The sequence below is a fragment of the Xyrauchen texanus genome, chromosome 3 (genome assembly GCF_025860055.1).
Source record: "Xyrauchen texanus isolate HMW12.3.18 chromosome 3, RBS_HiC_50CHRs, whole genome shotgun sequence".
Taxonomy (NCBI): Eukaryota; Metazoa; Chordata; class Actinopteri; order Cypriniformes; family Catostomidae; genus Xyrauchen; species Xyrauchen texanus.
The window spans coordinates 3,377,605-3,399,632 of NC_068278.1; the positions used below are offsets into that span (position 1 = coordinate 3,377,605).

General features: G+C 37.9%; 1 protein-coding gene across 2 annotated transcripts in view; it reads left to right on the forward strand.

Annotated features, from left to right (window-relative positions):
• The window catches only part of LOC127622192 (nuclear pore complex protein Nup214-like), a 73,299-nt gene that overhangs the window by 18,586 nt on the left and 32,685 nt on the right, over positions 1-22,028 (forward strand). Inside the window, exons 18-24 of one of the 2 annotated variants that reach the window (XM_052096195.1) lie at positions 277-383; positions 464-649; positions 2,748-2,833; positions 2,954-3,037; positions 3,125-3,391; positions 9,943-10,104; positions 12,573-12,675. In XM_052096195.1, the coding sequence (XP_051952155.1) occupies positions 277-383; positions 464-649; positions 2,748-2,833; positions 2,954-3,037; positions 3,125-3,391; positions 9,943-10,104; positions 12,573-12,675 (995 nt within the window). The remainder of the gene's footprint in view (positions 1-276; positions 384-463; positions 650-2,747; positions 2,834-2,953; positions 3,038-3,124; positions 3,392-9,942; positions 10,105-12,572; positions 12,676-22,028) is intronic. The other variant, XM_052096204.1, reaches the window with a different exon arrangement.

A 22,028-nucleotide genomic window follows, 5' to 3' on the forward strand; every position in this document is an offset into this window, starting at 1 on the left:
TAACACCAGAATGTTAAACAGAGGCCAACTGAGTGAATTGGAAAGCACTCCAGTCGGGCTTCTATTTAAAATTGTGGCTAATTTTTATATATCAATGCTTCCAAAATATATCGATAATATAACGTGCCGATCAATAATTGATATATAGATATTTTAGGACATCCCTAAAAGGTATCATTCCAGATGAGTCAAATGTATTGTTTTTAGTAACTGACTGCATGTGACTGATGAGGTAAATGATGTTACTAGAATCTGGAAGTGTGTTTTCATAAACAGGAGATCCGGCGGTTGTACCAGTATGTTAAGTTTGCTATGGAGGACGTGAATGATGTTTTAGATCTTGAGTGGGAGAAACATCTGGAGAAGAAGAAGAAGAATCAGAGGTGAACGCCTGGAATTCTGTCTAAATTCAGTTCTGTTTCACACTCTGTGATCTGAATGTGACTGTTTGTCTTTGTTTTAGCAGACATATGATCGTCCCTGAGAGAGAAGCGCTGTTCACCGCACTCGCTAATAATCTGGACATCATTAACCAGCAGAAACAGCGTTTAGATCAGCTGACCAGCAACCTGCACAAACTTCGACTGTACAGACACACATCAGTGTGGAGTTACCCCAGCCAGACCCCCTCAACACCCTCAGAACAAAGGTGAGACTGCTAAAATTCACCAGTCTTACTTGAGCTGTCATTGTATCTAGATACACACAGGATCGGCCTGTCTTTCATGTTGTTTTGATTTTTGTGCCGACATCACCCGCATAATGATGTGCCATGAAATTGGTCAAGTCTGGCAAGCATTGTTTGCTCTTTGAAATGGAAGCAGAAAACAGGCTCAAGGTCGCACTCGAGTCATGTGAAACTCAAACAAGAGACAGTGAATGTCTTTCAAAGATTCATGAACATCACAAACATTGTCCAATCCAGTGACTAGTTCTTCCTCAGAAGTGTGAACAACTTGTAAGCATGACTTTGTTTCTGGGTTGACCGATATAAATCTGTGCACACTTATTCCTGGAAATTATGTTGATTCAGAATAGAGTTTACTGGGTTATTCTGTATCAAATTCATCCAGATTTAAGAAACGTGCATTCTAGAATGCACCAACACATTTAGGGCAGACAAAGAATAAGAACATTCTGATTTTTTGATGTTTGGACTCCTAATTATGCATTCCAGATCTTTGCAGAAGTATGTTTCTGAAATCCAAAACCTAGAAAATGGTAGTGCACTAACTGAAAGGATGGATGGTTGAGACGTCATTTCAAACAAAATCTGATAAATCAAGGTGTATTTGAGTTTGTATCATCTTGCTAACACAAAGTTTCAGGAAGACTTTGTACCAGCTACTAAACACCTCACTGCCATTGGTCCACATCATCGGTGGGTGTGTCCTGGAGGTCCACCCACTTTGATGCCGACATTTGCTCAAGATCAGTCAGTGTGAACACACAGGTGTGTAGAGTTTCCGAGCTGGTCAAAAATCAACTGTTTATATTATCATCATTCGCTTAGAGACATTATTCAAGAGCATGCCATCTGATTTTTATCTTGTTTTTCTTATTAGTCTACAAAAGGAATACAATCTACTCATATACTCTTAAATGCCTTTTGTTTTATTATATATATATATATGCTGCTTCACTGATGTGCCATCTGCTGCCAAAAGCCATTCACACATGTGTCCTTAGTGAGATATGCCTCTAATCTTGATTCTTTTGTCTGTTCTGACTATATACATTATTTTATACACTCATCTTTGCAGTAGTATCAGTGTCTTCATAAATCACAATAACAGAATGCAAGCGCTGCATATTATAGCCGCCTATAGCATGTTAGCGCATTAACGCCATGAATTCAGAATGTGAACAAAACATATTACGCATTATCTACTGCATATGTATTGCTTTAAATCAACATAGAGAGGTTTAAACAAATTTAACTGCCCTCATGTGAATTCTACTCGTAGAATGAAGCATATAGTCATTGATAACACATTTTAATGTCACATTAGTTGATGTTTTACATGTAGTCTTGTGCATCTTCCTAAATGCTTCTCTAAACGCTCCCACAGTGGCGTGGCTGGTGTCTGAATGTTTGCAAACAGTATGTCTTCGCTCCATTGTTGCCAACTTCTTTTTTTGCTCTGTGTGAATAATGAAAAAGAACGTGGCTGTGAGTTTACCAGGGCCTTTATTTTGAATAATAGTGTATTTTTGGAATAGTGTGTCTTTGAAGGTACATTTAGTTTCAGGTTTTTTTTTTTTTTGTTCTTCAGACAAGAAGAATCAGCTTCATATCATGTGACCCAAATTGGGTAATGGCTATTGAAAATGGGTAAAATGTAACCATTAAGGGATGGAGCCACATTGAGTGCCCCATATCTCTGGGATTTAACTATATAGAAAGTTTGTTCTGAACCAGAATCTAAAAGGATATTAATATATCTTTAATACTTCTGGAGTTAAAGTCACTCCAACTTTGAAAAAACAACAACAAAAAGTTTTTACCATGTTTGGACGCACACCATTGGCATATAATGCAACAAGAGACGCTGGATTCAATTGATTTTAGTAATAGACATATGCATCTCTGTGTAAAAATATAATAATGATGCTGACACCTTTCTAAGGTTATTTCTTTACCTGTAGTTTTGCTCCAAAATATGTGGTAAAAATGTTTGTTCTGATCTTTCTCTACAAAGTAACGGATTACTCCATAAAAATGTATAATTCTTGTTGTTTTGTAGTCTGGACGGTGAGCTGGAGAGTTTGAAAGATGCTCTTCTCAAGGCCAGTCTGGATACAGCACCCAAAGCTCCTGCCAAATCTCCATGTGAGATTTATTTACACTCTTTCAATCAGTAATATCTACCGAGACTAATACTATGCAACAGAAACTCTTATGTGACTCTGATCTTGTGTGTCATCCTCTGATGTCATTGTTTGTGTGCAGCTAAGATGACTCCAGCCAAACAGTCTCAACTGAGGAACTTCCTGTCGAAGAGACAGACTCCACCGGTGCGATCAACAGCTCCTGGTACAGAATCTCAGTTTTGTGTTTATCAAAACGTCTCCCATGTGTGATCACACATCATTAACCCCCGTCGCTCTCTATCTCTGCCAGTGAATCTGTCTCGCTCAGCGTTCCTGTCCCCTCAGTTCTGTGAAGATCTGGATGACGTGAGCTCCAGCTCATCTCTCTCTCAGCCTTTGGAGCCCGACGACACCCTGGCGCTGGCTGAGAAAGAGGAGGAGCCAGGACCCATCCCAGTGCTGTCTGTCTTGCGACATCCCGCGGTGGTCCGCACGCCCTCCATACAGCCGGGATTTAGTATGCAGTCCACTCCATTTAGCAGAATCCAGACCGGCCCCATACCAGTCATCAGCCCTGGTGAGAGACACATGTTCAATTAAAATTTTGCTTTCCAACAACACATTTTTATTAAATGGTTTAGTTGAATCTGAATAATTTTGCTCCCTTTCTCTGCAAATATTTTGATTGATGTGGATGTGCACGTTAGACTTGCCACGATATCATCATTTTCACACTGGTGCGGTGTTCAGGTTCAAACCATCTAACACTGTTATTTCCACTGGTTGGACGCAGTGGTATTATGGGGTAATTTTCTTTAAGCAATAGCCTTCACAGTAACGTAAGGCAGCTCGTTTTCAAACTTTTAACTTTATTTTATATTTTATTTTAACTAAAATTGGAGGGGAAAAAATGAAGTGCAATTCAAATATGTGTTGTTCAACAATATCCAATTACATCGTCAACCCCACCAAAGGGATCTGCGAATATATTCCTGCTTTAGTGATTTTGCATTGAAAATTAAATACATTTATTTAAAAATAAAAAAATAAAACCAAATGGCACAGCTATTGACCAGGAAATAAAAGGTGGCTGACCGCTGTCATAGATGATGCTATTTTTACAAAACATTTTCAGAAGTCTGAAACAAAGAAAGAGTGAGAACCCTTTACAAACGCGTATTCCATGAGACTGCACGCCTCTGTTTCAGCATGTCAGACATGTGAATAGATGGCTTTTCTGTCATCTGTTAAAAATAGAGTTATAATATGTAATTTGTAGGACTGACAACATGAAAGAAGTTTGTTTGAAATCTTTGCAAATTTATTAAAAATAAAAAACGAAAAAAATCACATGCACATAAGTATTCACAGCCTTTGCATGACACTCTAAATTGAGCTCAGGTGCATCCTGTTTCTACTGATCATCCTTGAGATGACAACTTGATTGGAGTCCACCTGTGGTAAATTCAGTTGATTGGACATGATTTAGAAAGGCACACACTTGTCTAAGTATGGTCTCACAGTTAACAGTGCATGTCAGAGCACAAACCAATCCATGAAGTCCAAGGAATTGTCTGTAGACCTCCAAGACAGGATTGTATCGAGGCTCAGATCTGGGGAAGGGTACAGAAAAATATCTGCAGCATTGAATGTCCCAATGAGCACAGTGACCTCCATCATCCGTAAATGGAAGAAGTTTGGAACCACCAGGACTCTTCCTAGAGTTGGCCACATGGCCAAACTTAGCGATGGGGGGAGAAGGGACTTATTCAGGGAGGTGTCCAAGAACCTGATGATCACTCTGACAGAGCTCCAGTGTTTCTCTGTGGAGAGAGGAGAACCTTCCAGAAGAACAACCATCTCTGCAGCACTCCACCAATCAGGCCTGTATGGTAGAGTGGCCAGATTGAAGCCACTCCTCAGTAAAAGGCACATGTCAGCCTGCCTGGATTTTGCCAAAAGGTACCTGAAGGACTCTCTGGTCTGATGAAACAAAGATTGAACTCTTTGGCCAGGAATGGCAAGCGTCATGTGTGGAGGAAACCTCATCACCTGGCCAATACCATCCCTACAGTGAAGCATGGTGGTGGCAGCATCATGCTGTGGGGATGTTTTTCAGCAGCAGGAACTGGGAGACTAGTCAGGATCGAGGGAAAGATGAATGGAGCCATGTACAGAGACATCCTTGATGAAAACCTGCTCCAGAGCGCTCTGGACCTCAGACTGGGGCGAAGGTTCATCTTCCAACAGTATAACGACCCCAAGCACACAGCCAAGATAACAAAGGAGTGGCTACAGGACAACTCTGTGAATGTCCTTGAGTGGCCCAGCTAGAGCCCAGAGTTGAACCTGATTGAACATCTCTGGAGAGATCTGAAAATGGCTGTGCACTGATGCTCCCCATCCAACCTGATGGAGCTTGAGAGGTCCTGCTAAGAAGAATGGGAGAAACTGCCCAGAAATAGGTGTGTAAAGCTTGTAGTATCATACTCAAAAAGACTTGAGGCTGTAAGTGCTTCAACAAAGTATTGAGCAAATGCTGTGAATACTTATGTACATGTGACAGGCTGTAACATAACAAACTGTGGAAAAAGTGAAGCGCTGTGAATACTTTCCGGATGCACTGTATGTAGGGGGCATCATAAAATGGTTTGAGTTCCAGGGCTGAGAAAGAAGTAACTTTGCTAAACTCTTCTACATTACAGAGGAATAATAAAACCATAATAATGATATTATTAATAATATGTATTATTATTATTATTATTAAGCTTTTAATATTACAAATTATTTGCCCCGCGGCACACACAGACACATGCTTGAAGAAACACTTTATTATTTTATTAAGAACAGATGACAGAAAAGCCGTCTATGCACATCTATGACGCACTGATACGGATGCGTGCAGTCTCGTGGAACATGTGCATCTAAAAGGTTCTCACTCTTTGTTTCAGCTCAGGAGGTGCTTTGAGTTCAGTTCACTTTATTTCCGCAGAGCAGTTTATTGTGAATGCAACTCTGCAGCCTGTAAAATAATACAATCTATATAAAATAATACAAAAACATGCTCACCTCGAACCGTGCGCGCACGAGAGCATCACCTGTTGCCACACCCAATCAGAGATGCTTACAGCTTTCTGAAGGTCACCTTTCTCAGTGGATTATAGACATTCAAGTGGGGTATTCCTCTCTATTTCGGGGTAACGGTGCGCAAATTTCATTCACTATAGAAACAGCGATGCCCTCCGCCAGTTTAAACAGTATGTTTCCAATGTGGAAACTCACAGAGTGCTGTTCTATGTAAACAATGACCTACGGATTCACTTTACATCACCAACTGGCTCATATTAAACACAAAAATGATCTTTTGCCACCACCTGCTGGCTAACATATGTAATTTCAAAAATAAAGACTCCTAACACATCTGCACTACATTTACACTTTAGTTTAGAACAGCAGGAACACAAGCGGAGTGACACACACAGTGAAGCGTCTGAGTGCTGGTGCTGTCACACCATCAGTGCTCATGGAACGTCTCTCGTCCAATCAGATTCGAGGACCGGAACTAACTATAATTTTGTATTTTTTTTTTTTATCTCTTCATTATTTTAATTGCGGTTTCATTTGGAGTGCAGTTTGAATTTAGAAATGTATTTGATTTGAATATTTTCATTTTTTTTTTAAATTAATTTAATTTTCAATGCAGAATCACGTAATCAGAAATATTCACCAATCCCTCAGCTGGGGGTTGTCGATGTAAATGGATATTGCGAGATAGATAGATAGAGAGAGATATATATATATATATATATATATATTAGGGCTGTCAATCTATTAAAATTTTCACTATTAATCGCATTTATCGCGTATACAAATATTTGATGAGAGAGCCCCTCATATAACAATAATTCAATATATATAATGATGAATTAATTATACAGTTATCTTTAAAAATATATATATATAATCTATATATCAAATGACTTTATTGTCACACTACCATATACACAAGTGCAACAGTAGGTGAAAGTCTTGTGTGCAATTTCCGAGCAACATAGCAGTCATGACAGTGACGAGACATATACCAATTACAATAAACAACATATTTACACAACACAATTTACATATCAGATGTACACATACTTACACAACACAATAATTATATACAATGTACAGTAGACAATACACACAATATAGAATATGCATACAATAAAAATAAAAAATAAGAGTACATTTAAAAAAAAAATATATATATATATATCAGTAGATGTATTGTGGAGAATATAATTATGACGGTCCAGTGTGAGATTATAGATTAATAAAGTGCAGTGCTGATTATTGATCGTGAGATATCAAGTGTTCAGAAGTCCGATTGCTTGGGGGAAGAAGCTGTCATGTAGTCGGCTGGTGCGGGTCCTGATGCTGCAATACCGCCTGCCTGATGGTAGCCGTGAGAGCAGCCCATGACTCGGGTGGCTGGAGTCTCTGATGATCCTCCGAGCTTTTTTCACACACCACCTGTTATAGATGTCCGATGATGTGTCTGACAGTTTGCACCACCCTTTGCAGGGCTTTGCGATTGTGGGCGGTGCTATTGCCGTACCACGCGGTGATACAGCCAGTCAGGATGCTCTCTACAGTACTGGTGTAGAACCGTGTGAGGAAGCCGTCCTCAGCCGTTTCAGGAAGAAAAGGCGCTAGTGAGCCTTCTTCACAATGGCCTCAGTGTGTACAGATATATATATATATATAATATATATATATATATATATATATATATATATATATATATATATATATATATATATATATATATATATATATATATATATATATATATATATATATATATATATATATATATAAAATATTCAGATAATTAAAAGCATTACATTCTTGTGGCAAAAGAGTTCATCATTGATAAGACAACACAAAAAGCGGCTTTAGAATTCAATGTATTGTTTACTACCATATTATTGATCATAAGTCAATCATTGTCATACAGTTCACAGCAATCCGTTTCTCAAGTGCATCAGTTGGAGATTTATTATGAGGGCTTGTTTAAGAGCCCGTCAATCTACACCTGCGACAGACGCGCTTGTGTAGCGTCTCGGGTGCGTTGCATCATACAAATAAAATGTTTAGGTCACTGTGTCAAGATAAATATAGTTTAATACTTAGAACACATCTTGAGATTCATTAGTTTGAATTTGCACTCCTTCAAGTGTTTTGAACGCAAGAACGTAACGCACGTTTGTGTTGTGTGTCTGTTGAAGTGTTTTCTTCACTGTATAAACTGTGCGTTGCTCATAGAGCTGAAGTTTCACATACTGCTCTCTGGAGTAAACAGATGGTACTACAAGCTTTCATTTCTCTGGTATCTTCCTTATTACGGGGGCATTGCGATATAATTGCGTTAATTTAACACATTATTTTTAATACAATTAATCGCACTGAAATGACGTGTTAAATCGAAAGCCATAACATTTATTTATATATATATATATATATATATATATACATACATATATACATACATACATACATACATACAATACACGGTCAAAAGTTTTGAAACACTTACACATTCTTTATTTTATTTTTATATATATATATATATATATATTTTTTTTTCATATTTTAGAATAATTGAAAGTCATCAAACTATGGATATATATATATATATATATATATATATATATAAAAATGAATAAATAGTGAAGAAGGGAACAAAACAAATGTATTCACACACATGATGTTTTTTCATGCACAGATGAAGTAGATTGGTTTCCAGAGAGATGTTGCCCTTCACAACTGTTGTAAAACCATCTTTCAAAAAGTTGAAGTCATTTGAATTTTTTGTTAAAATAAAGTTTGAAATGAAGGTGTCTTGCTTTATTGTAAAAGCTTAACCCTAACCCTGCTTAATGAAAAATACCCCATAGTCCAACCAGTGCTAATGCCGGTGTTCGTGGTCTATCTTCTGCAGTATAGCTGCTAAAGTAAATGTTTTAAAAGACTTTATATTTATAATATTTATATTGGAAAACAAGCCAAAACAAAAACAAATCAAAAACGTATTTTTTTTTGCATTGTATAACGGTGTTAAGATCTCACCTTTCAGTTCACTTCAATCCATCTTTAACTCACAAAAAAATTCTGAGAAATGCCAGTTTCAGAGCTTGTAGTTATTTACATGATCTTCTGTATTATTTGAACTTTAAATGCATTAAATATATCTGCATTTAAGATGTAACGCCGGGGTGTTTCCTTTAAAGAGCTCCGGCTCCACTTATTCCACAACAAGAGTGCTTCTGTATTATTTGGTATTTTTGTATAATTCCCTCATACTTTGTGATCTCCATCACCTGAAGCTGTTTGGAAAGTTTAGAGTGCATCTGTGATCTGTGTAATTCTTCCTCAGTCAGACTCAGGCGTGAACTGCAGTGCTGCTCTCATCATTACAGTTTAATGTGATCTCATGTTACCTTAAATGTTGAATATTGACGTTGTCAATAAAGTCAACTAAACGTTTCAGCTCTAATAATCAAGCACAATAGACAGCACATGGGGGGTTATTTGTCATGAAAATAATGTCAGTGTAAAAAATCTTGATGGTCTTGAAAATAGGTATGAAAGTGTAATTTCTTATTTGTTTAGGGGTGAAAAATGTTCTTGAGAGGTTTCGTGAAATTCACCTTTCTTTGTTGTCTTTAAAGTCTTATTACAATATGCTCTGGAATGCTGAATTCCGATTGGTCCGTTTCTGTGGTCAAACATGTTTGCATAATGACTGCAACAATTTATGTCAGTTACATTTATAGTAATTGCATAACATACGTATTCTCAATGTTTTCCTCATTCAGCCAAGTTAGGGTGCTTTATAACTCAAGTTGAGATATGGAAATAAAAACTAAAGAATTAATTAATAATGATAAACACATTTATAAAAAGAAACCCACTGCAACAGTAAATACAGTAATCGGGTGTGATCAGCTGATGTCCAATAATGCAGAATTGATTTTATTTGCCGAAAGATCAATGCATTATTTTATTTTGGTCTTTTTAAGTGATTGCCATAAAACAAGCCTTTTCCTGGTGAATATTTAATGTGTGTTGAATGTGTTGCAGCTCCTAAGATAAACATGGACAGCGCGGACAGCACAGCACTGGCCACAAAAACTGTGAAACATGGAGCCCCACCCTCAGAGAGGACCACGCCCACCACTATTCCCGCCCCTCAGGCTGCAGGAAGAGCTGCCCTCAATAGGCACATGACCAGCCAGATACCAGGTATAAACACACTCACTCATACAGTATATATTATACTGCGATTTCAGAGCATCTCTATATTGTGTGCACTCCTCAGGGTGATACTGCATGTGGGTTATCTTTTCAGTATACACTCACTAAGCACATTTTTAGGAACAGTATGGTCATGAGGCGGATGGGCTACAACAGCATACTTTTGCATTCTGAGATGATATTCTTCTCACCACAATTGTACAGAGCGGTTATCTGAGTTACCATAGACTTTGTCAAGTCAAACCAGTCTGACCATTCTCTGTCAACCTCTCTCATCAACAAGATTTTCCATCCACAGAACTGCCCCTCACTGGATGTTTTTTGTTTTTGGCATCATTCTGAGTAAATTCTAGAGACTGTTGTGTGTGAAAATCCCAGAAATACTCAAACCAGCCCAACAATCATGCCACAGTCTTTTTTCTAGAGTAAACTTTTTTTTTTCCCCCATTCTGATGGTTGATGTGAACATTAATTGAAGCTCCTGACCCGTATATATGCATGATTTTATATACTACACTGCTGCCACACAATTGGCTGATTTGATAATCATTAATTATTGGCTTTACTCTTAAAAGGATGGTTCACTCAAAAATGACAATGTTTGTTTCAAACCTGTATGACTTTCTTCATTGTAACTCAAAAGGAGATGTTAGGCAGAATGTTTGTGTAAAGCAGTCAATGGAAAGGAGGCGGCGGGAACTGGCTTGGCGATGTAAATAATATTTTAATGAGAAACTTAAAAGACAACAACACACACGACGGACATGTCCGTAAACTATCTCTCTCTCGCGCGCAATCCTCCGCAGTCGGCCTTTATCCCTCTCGGAGCCTTGATTAGCCTGATAAGGGACCGGATGTGTATGATCACGTCACGAATCGGCCCCGCCGATCAAAATGTACCATTTATTACAACAATTATGTAGTCCTGCACGGGTCCTGTTTTGTAAACCCGTCCCCACCCTGCACCCGCAGTACTTAACAGAACACCCAACCCATTATTTGATGGCAGCACAAACCATGATCTGAACCGCACCTGCATTGAAATAAATCAGATAGACAAACATTACGTCACACAAGCAATCAAACTAACATTAGGCACTCTGAGATGGAGCATTTAAGAATAATAGACAGTTAGCCTAACATTATTTGACATTTAAAAAAATAGCCTTTGCTATTTGACCCGCAGTTCGGCCCGTGCCTGTTGAGTCCTCACCCGCACTGCAAATGACAATATAAATATTTTTCCACCTGTTACATCAGATGTTACCCATGGGTTCCCACCATGTTCAGGACTCTGATTTAGTGGCCTTTATCAGTACATTTTTATGTGCGATTGTGATTATTCATGTTATTAAATACATTTAAAATGTTATGAATTGACATCCGTATTGTGTTGTGGATAGGACAATGCACGGGTATCGCAGACTGGACGTGTCAATGCCGTGCAGGTAGCAATCCAGAGTTGTAAATCTAGTCACCATACAGATGTTATGAAGGTTTTTGTAATTTTCACTTAATAGTTTTGAACAAAGTTAATCTGCAGGTATGAAACGTGTGCAACTGCGCAAACAGAACGGTTAGAAATAGCGACTTTAATTAACATGGTCATTGAATTTAAACTGGCTGTTTGAAACCAACATGCAAGACAAAACACACGTTTGTGTAATTGACTCAAAATATTATAGTCTCTGATATACAGCCTTTATGACAACTAGCCCCGGTCTTCCCTAACCAGAACTTTATCCACCTAGAACAGTAAAAAGTGTTTGAATGCGTCTAAATCTATCTGGGTTTATAACTTTCCTCTAAACTTCAGTTTGGGTGTAGTACTTTGAAAGTAGATGAGGACGAAACCTTGATAGGAACAGGCCCACCTCCTGTGGCTGGCACACATTTACACAAACAGATTTAAAGAAATATATTTCCTTCAGAAAATGTAAATTGAGTTTGTGTGTAGGTCTGTGAAGGGTGCAGTGCATCATCTGTCCTCAAGGGGGCTTGATTTTTTTTTTTTTTTTTTTTTTTTTTGTAAACCTGTTGAAGGTGCTCACAGAACCGTTTACTCAAGAAGATTGAACAGATGAAATATTTAATGTGCTCACAATATGATCAGAGTTTTAACAGTTCTCTGGCATGCATGTGCTGTATATATTTAATCAAAATGACCCTTTAGACTGATAAGTCATTCTGCTGTGTGTAGCCAAACAACATCTTTTTAGCAGTAACTGCAATCACAAAACAACATGACATGTGGCTTATTACTTTTATAAAACATTTACTACATTATTACAATATTAGGGACATCATTTTTCATCTCGCTTTTTTTTTTAGGTTCATTCATGACATGCAATCTAATGGGTGCTGCGCTGTGATATACTCTAGGTATCACTCTATTAGCTATATTGAGCAATCATTTATAGGCATTAACACCATCATATGTGTTTGTTGTTCATCAGGAGCGGCTGTGACAGAGTCCACACTGAAGATGGTTCCTCAGGTGGTGACCATTCAGGAAGGGGATTATAAAGGTCCTCCCATCCCTGTGTCCACTTTCATCAGGTAAAAACCCCTCTGCTTGTCTGTTTTGTGAAAATGAAAGGAATTAAACATTGGAGACAAGTGCAGAACGCATCAGTTAAATTAATTTGTTCTGTTGCTGATAGAGAGATTTGTAGGTGAATTAAACCTTTTTTTTTGTGTAATATTCATTATTCAAATTAAATTCTTAATTATTGTATTATTCAAACAAAACAAAAAAACGGTAATAGTGATTTTTATTATTATTTATATTATTCAATTCTTATATACACACACACACACACACACACACTCTGGTAGCCAAAAGTTTGGAATAATGTACAGATTTTTTTCTTATGGAAATAAATTGGTACTTTTATTCACCAATGTGGCATTCAACTGATCTCAATATATATTCAGGACTTTAATAATGTGAAAAATTACTATTACAATTTGAAAAAAAAATTCAGAACTTTTTAAACAACTAGAAAGAGTTTTCATAAAAAAATCCTGCACATGCAGCAATGACAGCTTTGCAGATCCTTGTTATTCTAGCGGTCAGTTTGTCCAGATACTCTGTGATATTTCACCCCACACTTCCTGTAGCACTTGACATAGATGTGACTGTGGTGTCGGACACTTCTCACACACCTTACAGTCTAACTGATCCCACAAAAGCTCAATGGGGTTCAGATCCATTACACTCTTTTCCAATTATCTGTTGTCCAATGTCTGTGTTTCTTTGCCCACTCGAACCTTTTCTTTTTGTTTTTCTGTTTCAAAAGTGTCTTTTTCTTTATAATTCTTCCCATAAGACCTCCTGAGTCTTCTCTTTACTGTTGTACATGAAACTGGTGTTGAGCGGGTAGAATTCAATGAAGCTGTCAGCGGAGGACATGTGAGGCGTCTATTTCTCAAACTAGAGACTCTGATGTACTTATCCTCTTGTTTAGTTGTACAAGTGATTTTCTAGTATCAAATGATTAAATAAGCATGATTACTCAAGGATAAGGTGTTGGACTGATGCTGCTGTCCAAATCTGATAAAAAATGACTTTTTTCAAATAGTGATGATGTTTTTTACATCAGTAATGTTCTGACTATACTTTGTGATCAGTTGAATGCTGCTTTGGTGAATAAAAGTACCAATTTCATTCCGAAACAGCAAAATCTGTACATTATTCCAAACATTTGACCGCCAGTGTGGGTGTGTGTGTGTGTGTGTGTGTGTGTGTATGTATGTATATACAGTGCATCCGTAAAGTATTCACAGCGCTTCACTTTTTCCACATTTTGTTATGTTACAGCCTTATTCCAAAATGGATTAAATTAATTATTTTCCTCAAAATACATAATTATTCACCGCCTTTGCCATGACACTCAAAATTGAGCTCAGGTGCATCCTGTTTCCACTGATCATCCTTGAGATGACAACTTGATTGGAGTCCACCTGTGGTAAATTCAGTTGATTGGACATGATTTAGAAAGGCACACACTTGTCTAAGTAAGGTCTCACAGTTAACAGTGCATGTCAGAGCACAAACCAATCCATGAAGTCCAAGGAATTGTCTGTAGACCTCAGGCAGGATTGTATCGAGGCACAGATCTGGGGAAGGGTACAGAAAAATGTCTGCAGCATTGAAGGTCCCAATGAGCACAGTGACCTCCATCATCCGTAAATTGAAGAAGTTTGGAACCACCAGGACTCTTCCTAGAGTTGGCCACATGGCCAAACTTAGCGATGGGGGGAGAAGGGCCTTATTCAGGGAGGTGTCCAAGAACCTGATGATCACTCTGACAGAGCTCCAGTGTTTCTCTGTGGAGAGAGGAGAACCTTCCAGAAGAACAACCATCTCTGCAGCACTCCACCAATCAGGCCTGTATGGTAGAGTGGCCAGATTGAAGCCACTCCTCAGTAAAAGGCACATGTCAGCCTGCCTGGATTTTGCCAAAAGGCACCTGAAGGACTCTCTGGTCTGATGAAACAAAGATTGAACTCTTTGGCCAGGAATGGCAAGCGTCATGTGTGGAGGAAACCTCATCACCTGGCCAATACCATCCCTACAGTGAAGCATGGTGGTGGCAGCATCATGCTGTGGGGATGTTTTTCAGCAGCAGGAACTGGGAGACTAGTCAGGATCGAGGGAAAGATGAATGGAGCAATGTACAGAGACATCCTTGATGAAAACCTGCTCCAGAGCGCTCTGGACCTCAGACTGGGGCGAAGGTTCATCTTCCAACAGTACAACGACCCCAAGCACACAGCCAAGATAACAAAGGAGTGGCTACAGGACAACTCTGTGAATGTCCTTGAGTGGCCCAGCTAGAGCCCAGAGTTGAACCTGATTGAACATCTCTGGAGAGATCTGAAAATGGCTGTGCACCGACAGTTTTCTTTTTTTTTCTTTTTTCTTTTCAATAAATTTGCAGATTTTGCAGAAAGATTTCAAACAAACTTCATGTTGTCATTATGGGGTATTGTTTGTAGAATATTGAGGAAAATAATGAATTTGATCCATTTTGGAATAAGACTAACATAACAAAATGTGGAAAAAGTGAAGCTTTGTGAATACTTTCCAGATGCACTGTATGTATACATTTTTAATATTAGATTATATTTTATTTTGTATACAAAAATTCAATTGTTTTATATATATTACAATGATGTATGAATACTTAAAAATGTAAATAAATCTTTTTTTTTATCACATTATGGTAATGAGAATTTGGGGAAATGTGTTTAATTGTCATGAAAGTAATCTTACAATACAAAATATCACATTGGTCCTAAACATAAGCTTAATTTTCCTGAAGCAAAATATTATTTCTTTCCTTTGATTATGGGGTAAAGTATGCTCTGGACATGTTCTGCAGTACAGTTGACACACTGTGGCAGTGACCTCACAGCAGAAATTACATGCTCCCATTATAGACCTTTTTCCTGAACGTTGACGTTTTTTTTTTCATTTCCGGTGTCCAGTGGTTTAACTCACATCAGCATATGTTCTTTGTGGATAATGTGATGGTTAGAGTATTAGATTTGTAAACATTGTCAAAAAAGCACATGGCTCCATAGTGCTAATACTATAGAGTGTTGCAATGAGCATCTTTTGAGCTCGTCTCACCTGTGTGTGTAGATGACATGAAGCAATGAACCGAGTTTAGTTACATTGATATCATGAACTACTTTTGAGTAGTTAAACGACTGCATAAGTTCAGCCTGAACTAATTTTTACTCAAACTAACACTTAAAATGGTTGTTGTTCTCATCTGAATCGCTTGTATTGGTAGTTTGTAATGGCACATGTCCAGACTTGTCTCAGAATATCTCACGTCTGTCTATGTTTGAGCTCTGAGTTATTTAGTGTGTGTTTGTGTGTGTGTGTGAGTGTGTTATGAAGCTACTCTAAATTGATTCATGGCCAGAGAAATCTTTCTCTGCGGCTGAATTGAGGTCAAACTCTCATGAGGTCGTCTACAGGGTCAGATTATAGTCTGATGGGAGGATTGTGTGTGTGTGTGTGTGTGTGTGTGTGTGTTTACAGTGAGCATCTCATCATGATGATGCCCTTCACATGAGCTGATCTGAGGTGTGTTTATACCCAATTCCCTCTACTTAGTAGGTCCTCGTGGTGGCACGGTTACTCGCCTCAATCGGGGTGGTGGAGGACAAATCTCAGTTGCTTCTGAGACAGTCAATCCATGCATCTTATCACGTGACTCGTTGTGTATGACACCGTGGAGACTCGCAGCATGTGGAGGGTCATGCTACTCTCCACGATCCACACACAACTCACCACACGCCCCATTGAGAGTGAGAACCACTAATCACCACCACGAGGAGGTTACCCCATGTGACTCTACCCTCCCTAGCAAACGGGCCAATTTGGTTGCTAAGGAGACCTGGCTGGAGTCACTCAGCACACCCTGGATTCAAACTCACGACTCCAGGGGTGATAGTCAGCGTCAATACACAATGAGATGCCCAGGACCCCCAGGGCTGGGTATTGATATAGATTTCGATCCTGGTTCAAAAGCTCTCTATCCAATTTTTATTAAATATCTATTCATATGGGTGTATTTCTATTTTTTATTTATTTATTTTTTTCCATATGAAAGGAATTCTCTCTCATCTAATGCTGTTAATTATGCAGGGACCTAGTTTTTTTTTTATAATTTTAGTCACATTTTAGCTTTTTTTTAATTTACAAATCCATGTAATCCTTCAATAAATGAGTGAATGAATTTGGATTCTGACATATACACTGTGTTGGAGAGAACACTGCTGGAGCTGACACAGTGACAACTTCATCACATATTTTAATCTTACATGTAGGAAAATAATAATCATAACAACAATAATATTTTTTTGCTTGATAAATTGAATATTACTACAATAAATCATTTTTATATTTATGTTCATAATGATTTAATGAAAACTATATGCATTTAATAAAAAATTCATAATGCGTACATCAATCAATTGATTAATGTTTTTTTGTATCTTTAAACTCAGAAATAGTTTAAAGATAGCGTTTCTGGTTGCAGTGATGAGACAACCATGGGTGGACCGCACCCTCATCCGACCATAAAACAGCACTAAAGTTATTATAACCTACATGTGATAACTGAATCCTCCACAAAATGTTCATTTCCACTGTGTGCAGTCTCCGGAGTGATCACTGACACTGCTTAAATAGTTCAAATGTTTGATGTCGTAAACTAGGGTTGTGCCGATGGACGATATCATCGTCCATCGTGATGGCTGACCAACATCACGATGTAGAGCCACCATCGTGATGCCACGCCCCCTTTTGCAAGTCTTGCTAGTGTGACTCACTAATCCTAGTCTCTTCGATAGTTAACCTAAAAACTTTGCAGGGATTGCTCTGTAAATTAAATTGAGAATATAACTAATGCATATATGCTATTTTAAATACTGTAGTATATGCCAGAGACGTGACGTGTTAGTCTGTGAAAATACCGTGTCAGGCAGGCTGCACAAATATTGATCTTGTTAGCTTCTTGTCTTTTTTTTACATGTCTTACACTGTACATTTAGATTAAAATATTTTATGTTGTAGGCTACAAGAAAATAGCCTTTATTAATGAATTATTAGTAGTTGTAGTGTCTCAGAAAATCTTGCTCATTGTCACATAGCTCTTGTATACACTGAAGCGGCAGTTTAAGATAAACCCAGACCAGCGAACGTCAAATAACTTTTGTCTGGTTAATACTTTTAAAGAAAACTTTCCTTGGCCATAAATCCATAATGTCAAATCAAATGAAAGAAACAAGGTGAATATGAATAACACATTTATTAAAACATAGAAGAACAACAAATAAAGAACAAGAAAACGGGAACAACACTCAGACCGAAACTCGGCATTAACATTTCACTTATAATTAGCAGCACAATTAACTTCAGCACAGGCTACAAAATAAATTATGTTATTGAAATATTGTAAAGTGGTCATATGAACTACACAAATGAACGTTTAAAAAATAATATGCAAAATCGAATAGCTCACGTAACGGATGGCGAAAAATGCGTAAAGAAGTCTAATATCTTTCACCATAGACCATGTTTAAATTTCGATGTTTCTGGCCAGAAATTCCAACATATTCACTTTATCTGGTTTTAATAAGCTGCGGATTGGAGTAACTACACTACCCGCTGTGCTGAAGACCCGCTCTGATGGAGTACTGGTAGCACATATGCACAGATATTTCCGTGCTAATCTTGCCATGAACGGAAACCTTTTGTCGTTCGTTTTCCACCAAGTCAGCGGGTCCTCTTCCCCATCAATGGCCATTTCCTGCAGGTACATGGTCATTTCTGCCTCGACCTTTTGCTCATCAGTGAGTAAAATAATGAAATTATAGTTTTTAAGTGGAAAATAGTATTTATGTAAAGAGAGATATTAAAATAAATAGTACACAACACTTCTTAAGTGAAAGCTAAAAAAAAAAAAAGTGTTGTGCAACCTACTGATAAAGCGCCGACGAGTCATTAGTTGGGTTAGTAAAATAACGAAATTATAATTTTTCATATAATTTTTGAAAATGATTACAATGGAAGTCAATGGGGTTTAATCTGTAAATGTTAAAATACTCACCTTTTCAAAAGTATAGACACAAGACATAAACAATACAGTGAGGGAAAAAAGTATTTGATCCCCTGCTGATTTTGTAGGTTTGCCCACTGACAAAGAAATGATCAGTCTATAATTTGAATGGTAGGTTAATTTGAACAGTGAGAGACAGAATAACAACAACAAAAAAAATCGAGAAAGATGCATTTAAAAAATGTTATAAATTGAATTGCATTTTAATGAGGGAAATAAGTATTTGACCCCCTCTCAATCAGAGATTTCTGGCTCCCAGGTGACACTCTTAAAGGGAGTGCTCCTAATCGCCGCTTGTTACCTGTATAAAAGACACCTGTTCACAGAAGCAATCAATCAATCAGCTTCCAAACTCCTCACCATCGCCAAGACCAAAGAGCTGTCCAAGGATGTCAAGGACAAGATTGTAGATCTACACAAGGCTGGAATGGGCTACAAGACCATCGCCAAGCAGCTTGGTGAGAAGGTGACAACAGTTGGTGCAATTATTCACAAATGGAAGAAACACAGAAGAACTGTCAATCTCCCTCGGTCTGGGGCTTCATGCAAAATCTCACCACGTGGAGTTGCGATGATCATGAGAATGGTGAGGAATCGGCTCAGAACTACATGGGAGGATCTTGTCAATGATCTCAAGGCAGCTGGGACCATAGTCACCAATAAAACAATTGGTAACACACTATGCTGTGAAGGACTGAAAACCTGCAGCACCCGCAAGGTCCCCCTGCTCAAGAAAGCACAAGTACAGGTCCATCTGAAGTTTGCCAATGAACATCTGAATGATTCAGAGGAGAACTGGCTGAAAGTGTTGTGGTCAGATGAGACCAAAATCAAGCACTTTGGCATCAACTCAACTCGCCGTGTTTGAAGGAAGATGAATGCTGCCAATGACCCCAAGAACACCATCCCCACCGTCAAACATGGAGGTGGAAACATGCTTTGGGGTGTTTTTCTGCTAAGGGGACAGGACAACTTCACGCATCAAAGGGATGGACGGGGCCATGTACCGTCAAATCTTGGGTGAGAACCACCTTCCCTCAGTCAAGGCATTGAAAATGGGTCATGGATGGGTATTCCAGCATGACAATGACCCAAAACACACGGCAACAAACGAGTGGCTCAAGAAGCACATTAAGGTCCTGGAGTGGCCTAGCCAGTCACCAGACCTTAATCCCATAGAAAATCTGTGGAGGGAGCTGAAGGTTCGAGTTGCTAAACGTCAGCCTCGAAACTTTAATGACTTGGAGAAGATCTGCAAAGAGGAGTGGGACAAAATCCCTCCTGAGATGTGTGCAAACCCGGTGGCCAACTACAAGAAACGTCTGACCTCTTGATTGCCAACAAGGGTTTTGCCACCAAGTACTAAGTCATGTTTTGCAGAGGGGTCAATTACTTATTTCCCTCATTAAAATGCAATTCAATTTATAACATTTTTGACATGTGTTTTCTGGATCTTTTTGTTGTTATTCTGTCTCTCACTGTTCAAATGAACATGCCATTAAAATTATAGTCTGATCATTTCTTTGTCAGTGGGCAAACCTACAAAATCAGCAGGGGATCAAATACTTTTTTCCCCTCACTGTATGTGTGTTAACCTGTACTAAAAAAAAACTGTACCCTTATTTTGTTCATCTGATCATTTTCTACCCATATTGAAAACCAATCAAAATGCATAGGTTCTTGATTACTGTACAATGAACTGAAGACACTAATGATTTATTGTGATCCCAAAGTGTATAATAAGGGAAAAAATGTTACGTGAAAATCGTGAATAAATATGTTTACGTGAAAATGAATACCATGTGGTGCTGTGTAATTGTGTTCAGTGTAGTGCAGTGATTGTGTGTTATACGTGTGAGTTTTGAGAATCATTTCTTACGGAGTCTGTTTGGTGTTGTCAGATGTGTAGTTAAAGTGTATATGATGCCTCTTGTATGTGTGTTTTTGTGTTGTGTTGCATGTAAGCAGTGTGACTCATATGTGTGAATGCACAAGACAGTGTGTCGTATGTAACTTTAACCCAGATTCATGCGTTATTAACTGTCCAGAGCTCCGCCTAAGGAAACACACACAGCACATGCATTTGTTTCTTTTTATATTAGAGTTTTAATGATGTCATATTTGATCTTTCTTTTTTTTTTTTTTTTTTTTTTTTACATATTTTTGATTATCTTTTTTATGGTGGTGCTTTTATCAGCATGTTGTGTTTTAGCTGTTAGACAGTTTGCATGGAAAACATTCATCCTCTGTATAGGGAAAATTCATGTTTTTAATTGAACTAGTCTATAATTTAAATTATATTATTTAAGAAATATGTTTTACATAATAATGCACTTTAAAAGTGATTAACTTTGTAAATCAGGAATTGTAATCTGATTACATTAATTTAAAATATTATGGCAGCACTACTTGTATTAAAGTAATTAGATTAATGTAATTAATTACATTGTAATTACAATACTCACAACACTGGTGGAAGACTATTCTTCAGTGCATTACTCTTGACTTGACCTTCTGGGCAAGACATTTTTACACAAAATTGTATGAATATCGCAAGATATTTCAGCAATATCACAAGCAAGAGTACTGTTGTTCTGAATATCATCATCATGGCTGTGATTTAGGCCACATTCAGGGCTTTTGTGAAATAGCCGATATATGCTCATCTTTTACCTCACATCAGTTGAATTCTATATTAAAATGACAATTTGCAACATTGCTTGGCAACTGTAAACAACCTACAGTTACAATGTGTCTGCATCATATGTGAACGGCACATAAAAACTAAATTATAATCTAATGTAGATAATTCTTCATAATTACTAAAGCTGCCTACACTGGAAGTGCTTATCTTTGACATGGTTTGCCGAGTAGACAGGAGAAGTTTTCTACCAGGTGTCAGACATTTTTAAATAGTGGATATACTGTGGCAGGGTCCCCGCGGGTCCTTAAAAAGTCTTGAAACGTCTTCAATAAAATTTTTGATTTGTAAGGTCTGAAAATGTCTTGAATTCTGGAATTTTCCATAAGGAGGTCTTAAATTTCATGTGGGATGTTAAATTTCATGTCCGTCTCGTCATTTTTATTTATTTTTCAACCGCAATTTGACCAGCGCAACATTTGGGGGCAGCACTTCGTGGGTGCAACCTGCATCATTCCATAGGTGACATACGAGTAAGTGATTGATGAATGCGTTCCGTTGATGGTTCGCCACCACGGCATTTTGCGAAATCGCAAGCATGGGCAAATGTTTGTTTAATGACAATT